This window comes from Polyodon spathula, chromosome 18 (genome assembly GCF_017654505.1).
Source record: "Polyodon spathula isolate WHYD16114869_AA chromosome 18, ASM1765450v1, whole genome shotgun sequence".
Lineage (NCBI taxonomy): Eukaryota > Metazoa > Chordata > Actinopteri > Acipenseriformes > Polyodontidae > Polyodon > Polyodon spathula.
This window is the reverse complement of record NC_054551.1, coordinates 26,514,466-26,522,584: the sequence shown is the minus strand read 5'-3', so window position 1 is coordinate 26,522,584 and position 8,119 is coordinate 26,514,466. Positions and strand designations below refer to the sequence as shown.

At 36.9% G+C, this 8,119-nt stretch overlaps 1 protein-coding gene across 6 annotated transcripts in view; it reads right to left on the bottom strand.

Moving 5' to 3' along the window:
• Nucleotides 1-1,648: 1,648 nt before the first annotated feature.
• The window catches only part of arhgap29a (Rho GTPase activating protein 29a), a 51,167-nt gene continuing 44,696 nt past the window's right edge, over nt 1,649-8,119 (bottom strand). For 5 of the 6 annotated variants that reach the window (XM_041277509.1, XM_041277511.1, XM_041277512.1 and 2 more), the window contains 9 exons: nt 7,490-7,618; nt 6,857-6,955; nt 6,526-6,689; nt 6,067-6,255; nt 5,745-5,882; nt 5,259-5,491; nt 4,730-5,048; nt 4,508-4,616; nt 1,649-3,896 (listed from right to left, as the gene is read on the bottom strand). In XM_041277509.1, coding sequence (XP_041133443.1) covers nt 3,034-3,896; nt 4,508-4,616; nt 4,730-5,048; nt 5,259-5,491; nt 5,745-5,882; nt 6,067-6,255; nt 6,526-6,689; nt 6,857-6,955; nt 7,490-7,618 — 2,243 coding nt within the window. In that variant the 3' untranslated portion in view covers nt 1,649-3,033. The remainder of the gene's footprint in view (nt 3,897-4,507; nt 4,617-4,729; nt 5,049-5,258; nt 5,492-5,744; nt 5,883-6,066; nt 6,256-6,525; nt 6,690-6,856; nt 6,956-7,489; nt 7,619-8,119) is intronic. The other variant, XM_041277510.1, reaches the window with a different exon arrangement.

The window sequence follows — 8,119 nt, the reverse complement described above, 5'->3', positions numbered from 1 at the left end:
GCCCATTCTGGACTCTCATTATTTCTACTAGTAGTACAGTATTTTAGCATACTCATATATCTTTGAGAATAAGAAAATATGTCTTCTATTACTATAAAGGAATGTTAAAAGTTGCCTTAAATAGCTATAGTAATAGTTAAAACACAGAAATAACAAACTAATGTAACAGAAAATATTAATTAAATTGTCCATGAAAATAATGGCTTTGAGCATGTTTAATAGTTTCCCCTTGAACCACAGCTTCGGGTCTTGGTCCGCAGTTTGTGAATGCACTGCATTTTACATCTGGTGTGCATCTTGATCAATGAATGCATCAGCTAGAGTCTGAATCTGAACAGGTCACAGTTAACTTTTTTTTTTTTTTTTTTTTTTAAACACATATTGTAATTTTCAAGTGCAATACGTGACTCAGGGTATACTAACCGATGTTAATATACTTTAAAATTAAATGTAATTATTACTATTATTGCAACAAAACATATTCTCTGATGTCCGTCTATTGATTGGGGTTGAAAATGATACTTACGATCATGCATTAATACCAGCTATCTTCTATGAACAATACCTGCCACTGATGGTAGGGGTGTTACAGAACTTGTAATGTATGCTTTAACATTGCTCTGTAAATAAATATTGGCCATACAAGGTCCGAGTGTATTCTTAGTTTTTTTTTTTTTTTTTTTATTGTTTCCACAACAGTTCATAAAACCAAAAGCCACAAAAAATGAATGTGTAATAATAATAATAATAATAATAATAATAATAATAATAATACAATACCCTAATGCTATGTGATACATGTTGCTTGAAATAAAATGAATCTTTGGTTTAAAGAACAACTTGGAATGAAATATCCCATTTATTTATTTGTATATCTGTTTACTGTTTCAGCCATCACATTCTGATCACCTTTTGGTACACATGATACACAAAGTGAGTCTGACATAGCAAGTTTCTCTTATACCTTTTTAAATACTCTACCAAGGACACAGATCCTTCCATTCTGGTTACTAATGCAGTCTCAGATCTGCCAGAGACCTACTCTTTTTTTTCTGTTATTTGTTTTTTCAGCTTTGCATGCGATCACCACCACAGACTGTACTGTAATAAGTTACTGGAATAATGCCCCACATTTACAGTATCAAAGAACATTTGTTTTGTTCACTGTGAATGCTTTTATTATAACAGCTAATATTAAAGAGACCTCCAACACTAAAACATTGAAAAAACAAACACGTTCGAAATTGTATTCAAACTCAGGAGCACATTGCCTTTAAATCATTAAATAACAAGCAATAATACTGACCTTTTTAATGTTTGTGAACTGGCATCTATACTAAAGTGGTGAAACTTTCTCAGGGATGGTTTGAAATAAGCAGAAAAGTTAATATATTCAATACAGCAACATTAACTTGTTTAGGTTTTATAAATATAACCAACATTTCATAGATAAAGAGTTCACATAAACTATGTGATGCACTTACTAAGGCTTAGTTAAAATATTACATACTGTATATAGAGACTTAAGCTTGTGTCAACTAAGAAGCAAATAATTATATTAAAAATACCCTGTTTCTTTTACATTAAAAGCAGAGTATCCATCATAGTCTGAATTTCATAATTATCAACATTATAAGAAACAATATTGCTGCATTTGTTTTAACCTATTGTCTATGGCAGTTATGAAGATAAATTGAGTATGTAATATGGGTGTCTTAACGTGCAACTGCTATGACTAGACTAAGGGCCCACTATACACCAGACACAATGCAACAAGTGAATAATGTGCAGCGATGCGATCAAATGACTAGAACCTATACTTTTGATAAGTATCTTTCACAGGACAGGCGACACGGGGGCAACATGAAATAAACATGACTGAATCCTATTTTTTGCGTTTTCTTCTTGAGACAACTAGGGAATTAAGCAATCAGAGAACAGCTTCGTGCACATGGTCAAGCAGTTTGAAGCAGTATCCAAAATGACAAAGAGGAAATAATATTGTGGAAGAATACCCAGAGCTTTATGACAAAGACCATCACAATTATAAACAGAGATGAAAGATAATATATTGGAGTCAAAGGAACTGGATATGTCTGGTTTGTATGATTTATTGCCATACATATCGAAATACCGTCAGAAAAGACACTCTGATTTCCATATGATGTTGATGAATATGTACCAGTCTTGATCGCATAGTTTTGTCAATAGCAATTTTCAATAATTGTTTGGATCTGGCAGTTTTCCAATCTGTGGCATCTTCTATGTTAATTCGGGTGTGTATAGTCATGTCATTTCGAAAGTATCTTGTCGCCCGATGAAAAATCGTATTGCGTCTGGTGTGTAATGGCATTGAGGCTGCGGATTATGAGCTAGACCCTGCAAGTGCATCACACTGGTCATAAAGATAAAGTGACAATACATACACAGTTATAACAAATGTAACAAACACTGGCATGAAAACATACAAAAACCTTTATACAACAACTCTGTTCTGCTGGAGTTTTGTTCAGTATTACCTTTAATGTATTAAAGTGAAAGATCAATTGCACAGCATTAAAATAGACAAGCTCAAAATTTCAACTTGCCCAGCTTGCTTTAAAAAAGGTTATATGAGCCTTACAAAATTAAATGTGTCCTTTACAATGTTCTTTTATAATGTACAATTTACAGTTTGCAATGAAAAAGAAGAAAATAGTTATGAAATTACATAAAAACATTTTTCAGGTAACCAAAAGAGAAAAACAGCCAAGTGTTAAATAACCAACAAATATACAATTTTCTACACTAAGTGCGCCCTGCTTGAAATCAGAAGCTGCTATTGTTCCAAACAGCACCAACTGCTGTATAATAATATAACTCAAAAGATATCAAGGAATATATTATAGATTTAACACTTCCCACTGCTAAATTCACAGTTTTTTTGCAAACTTTCTCCAAGAAATAATAAAAGTAGTCCATTTCATATACAATATGGCACAAAACTGCATTCATATAAAAATGTATTTGCAAAAAAATGTATTTCACTAACAGTTAGACAAAATGTGCTTCCCTGTTTTCTAACTCTTGCAGGCGCCTGGGCCGCAGTCTTTGATAAACCGGCCTGGTATCGCTTTGGCTCAGATCTTCAGGGCTGGAGTTGGGAGAGGGCAGCTGGGCAGATGAAACACTGGATGTGGTGTCACAGTCGTTTGGGTTTTTCACAGAGTCACCCTGCCCAGTCTTAGAGTTACTTGTGGCTGCAGCATATGTTTTTGGCACTAAATCTGCAGCTTGTTTATCTCGGTTAATAGGAGGTTTGTAGAAAGTCCCTGGAGGAGGCTGCAAGGTTCTCGGTGCTCTGAAGCCAGAAGAAGCAGGATAGCCATCGAAAGAACTAGCCTCTTTTTTTGCTGTCTGTACTGGCCTAATGGCTGCAGTGTATGGCTTATTGGAGCGCATAGTATTCCCAGAAGTGCTCCCAAGATTGTAGCTTGCTGATGAAGAGACAGAGAGGGTGTCATTTTGCCGACTTTCCTTGGGTACATTTGCCATAATCATAGCAGTCCTGGGTGTGATATTATAATGTTTGTACTGCCTGTCCCATGTTCTCCTCAGAGACTGAGTGTCATAGTAAGAATTCCGGCAGTATGTAGAACATGCCTTTGTTCTGTCTAAAGTTTCCTCAATTGTGGGGCTCCTGTCTCGCTCATTTACATTTCTGGAATTCTTCTCATTTAGCTGAGAAGGATTTAATAGTCTTTCTCCCGGCATGCTAATGGGTCGAGAAGCTAGTTTGGATCGTGCAGGTCTCATTTGAACTTTGGCTACATTGTGATTCGATTTGCTAAAAGCCGATTTCTGCCCCTCTTGAAGACTGGGCTCTGATGGGAATTTCTCAGAATTCTCAAACATAGCTGCAAGTAAAAGAAAACAAAAATGTTAGCAAAGTGAAAACCACACACACACATTTTTAATGAAATGAGTTTGATCATTTAGTCAATTTGCACATGTGTTTCCTCTGTGTCATTTGAACAATAAGCTTGTGACTTAAATATTGCTGCTTTCTCAATGTCAAGATGTTATGTATTGCTAAACATATGTATATGTTTCATCACATCAAGGAACCCATTCCACTTGAGTCAACTTGTGTTAGTGTTACGAAGAGTTGTACAACTATGTATAGCTGAACAACCATATCAAGAAAAAAAGGTTCCCACACAGCAGAATGTATGCTGGGGGGACCATTTATAATGACAAGAAGAACTTGGCATCTTTATCAACTGTTTCGGGGGGCAAATATAAGTGAAAAGTCATTTGAGTCAATTTGTCAGAAGCTGTGGAGTAAAATGCTGGAGGAGGAAAGGTGATGTACTAGGACAAACAATATCAGATGTTTGCAATTTTGTACTCCATGGATAAGTGGAGTTGAGAATTAATTTCTGATAATGAGGTAGTATTTAAAAATGACAGTGTGGTGAGAGGATGCTGTTTTGCAATAACCTTACACAGCAGTCACAATACTAACCAGCAGAAGAATCTCTTGCACCTGGTTTGTATTTCACATCCTTTACTTCATCCGTCAAATGAGTAGATGGGATTATAGAAGAATGCCTTTTATATACTTTAGAGCTCTGCTGTAATAAAACAGGGAGAACAAAAAATGTAATTCTAATCTCCACTGATTTAACAACAGAAAATCAAGCAATTCAAAATCACAGCAGTACACTGCAGAGGCGCCCACACTTACTTCTTTGATGTCCACTAATGATTTGGAGTGCCTCTTTAGATGTTGTTCTTTTTCCTCTGCTGAGAAGTTCGTTCTTTTCAGCTCAAATGGTGAGCTCTCTCCAGCTGGAGGCGAGGCTGACAAAGGGCTTAAAGAGAGATCGAAGATTTTTCCATAGTGCAAAATGAGCAGTTCCACAATCCGAGCCTGGTAGGGGTAGTCCACAAGGGAAGAGAGTGAAACCTCGGCATCCGTCTGCCTTGGCTTGATTAACGTGGGCCCAAAAATGATTCCCAGATTGCTGGCTGTCATTTTGTTTTCTTCCTGTTTTTCTGCCACTCTGTAAAACACGCACATATTATATTATATTATATTATCCTTCTTAAGGTATATACAGCATACAGCATAGTAAGTTAAGATACTTTGTGTTACATGTACTCCTTACATTTTTTTGTGATTGGCAATTGATCTCTTTGTTGTGTAAACACTACAGGGCAGTTTTAGCTGACTCATTAGAAAGACTAAAACCTGTGTGAATGGGATCTCTCACCTGCACAGGTGTCCTATGAGGTACTGCAGAGTGTTGTAGTGGGACCGGGGCAGCTGCCTCAACATGTCTCGGATTTTGAAGATAATTCGGTTCAACTCAATGCTCAGGTAAGGCTCCTCTGCGCCAGGGCTGTTCATTCGCCCATCTACATCCTCAGTGTTGACCTGCTGGCTCTCTTTGGCCAGGCCAATAAATTCATTATAATGACGAAACAAAATTAATGGCTCTGGGAGCTGCAAGGGGGGAAAAAAAGTTCTTGGCTTAGATACAAAGGCATTGCACTTGAAATTGAAGTCAAGTGTATCCAAAAATCTACATAGTGTAAAAGCCTGTACACCTGTCCTGGAAAAAACAGATCTTGGTCAGTAAATTACTAAATCTACTATCTAATAAATTAGTTCTCCCTCCAATGCAAATATGTTATACCCATTCCGACCTCTGATTCTTTCAATATCCCAACAACAAGTATATGGCACATGTACACACCTGTCGCAGGTACAGTTTTAGCACATTGCTGATGTCATGTGGATATAGATCAGAAAGCTCCACCAAATCCTTCCCGTTCTCAAATGCCTGGCAAAGCTTCTCAACCCTTGACTTAGCTCCATTTACCCGATAAACACCCTGCAGAGAAATAATAAAACAAATCAGGTTACAGGCATTCAGACACATTCGTGACCACCATCAAAAAAAACAGCACAGAATAGTACAGCAAGTTCATCCAAACACACTGCTTTGCTTGTCTAAATTTAAAGGAATATTAAGCTGTACAAGTTAGAATTGAGGAATCTGATGAAAATGAGCTTACCTTTATGTTGAGAGCCCTGTTTTCAATTTCAGTGATGCACTTTTTGATTATAAAGGGTATTCCATCTGGGTTATTTTTGGTAGCAAGAGCAAAATCAACCCCAAACAGATGGAGGCGACCATGCAGTTTCTTGTGGCCGCACTGAATAGCTAGGGTCTCCAAGCATTTCTTGTGACAAGCGAGCGAACACTGGAACATAGAACAGGAACAACGATGTTTTAAATATACTCCCACAACCACTAATACATGGCTTCATTCTCCTGCCTCTTACTAGATTTAAAAATAGTTTTGACCAATACTCTAATGTTGAATTAGTCTTTTTAAAATGTTTTGGATGGCATTAAAAGTAACTATGTAACCTAGTTCACATGTGAAACATCTGTATGGTTTTATAAGCACAGAGAAACATCACATAGAAAACGGCTTCATTTTAAATATGCTTGACTAGAAAGGTCTTACCTCCTCACACTCTGCCCCCTGAAACACCACAAGGCTGTCACACTCCCTGCACTTTGAAGGAGCTCTCAGCTTTCTGAGCTTGTGGGTTTGTGCGGCCTTGGACAGGAGCACATTCCGGAAGGGTCCTGGGGAGCGTGTCATTTCAGATATAATATCGTTTATACCTAAAGCAATACAATAAAGTAAATACAGTGTCTTAGCCTGGTCAACAGCATTGCCAATGTTGGAAGCCCTATAGAAGACTTGGAAGTCTAGGGATCAATAAACCCAACAGGGCAATGAAAAACTCAAACATTTTTGCACCTAAACTATGTAAAAGCAAAGGTCTCACCATTGTCTGAAGGAGAAGGTGGCGCTCTCTCATCAAGGTCATCTGCCGAGGACATGGTGCCTGTGGATGGGGTTCTTGGCAGCCTTCTTTTAAAAGCTCCTGTAGATTAAATTAAGTTTCTTTAAAAGCAAATAAACTGCAGTTAGCAAAGAGTTAACTGTAAACTGGTTTTCAACAAAATGAACAGGATAGCTTAAGTGGAGTCCATTTTATACCAGCCCCTAAATGGGTGTTGACTGTATGACATGTTCACCTCATGATCACGGGTGATTAACACCTCAAATACACATTATTTTCTTATTTTTTGTGATGAATGTAATCTTTACTATTAAAACTCCAAGAAATCAATAAAAAAAAGGTAAAAACACAGGATTTAAATATCAACATTTCAGGTAAGTCATTTATTCAGTGTAAACTATTTATTAAGCACCTTAAAAGTCTATAGACATCGTCTTTATATTAATTAGATAGTTAATTTTAATTAACTATATTAGTTAATTTTAAATGTGAATTAATGGCTGTGGTCACTATAAAACAAACTGTTCTTTCACACAGCTCTAACTGCAGACTGCAATTCCTCTACAGCTGGTGTTGATCGTAAACAGCACTCTAATCCCCAGTTAGATTGTGTACCTGGGCTGGTGGTAGGGGAGTCCATGGATCTGGACTCACTGCTCCCACCTGCACTTTCTGAGTCACTGCACATCCCCCCTCCCTGACTGCCAGTCGGCCAGGCGCGGAACGGCCCTTGCCCCCTTAGTGCTGTCAAAGGGGGAGAAGAACATCATTTATTAGTATTATCGAAAGCCAACAAAATTTATACAAGTAAAACACCACTGTGGAAAGAAAGCACCCTGTCCTTGAGCTGTAAAATCAGCCTGTTTCAATCATTTATTTTTTTAAAACATATTCTATGTTCAATTTTATTAACAAAAAATACACTTTTAATAACCTAGGTAGTACAAGGTATAAATAACGTTTTCACTATAAAATATAAATTATTACACAAATGGCAGAAGAAAACAAACTAATCATATACCTTTAGCTTGAATGAGCAATAGGATTATGTACTTAATGGAATTACACAAACTTGGGAAAGAGATGTCCAAATTCAGTCTGATATAGAAGCTTGTTATTTATTACTTGAAAGGAAAACATATAATATAAAGATTTAAAAAACATGGACCCAACATTTAAAACAAAAGGTTTGTTCTTTAAAAAATGCAGTGTTTTTAGTCAGGATTGCAATCCACAAATAGGCCC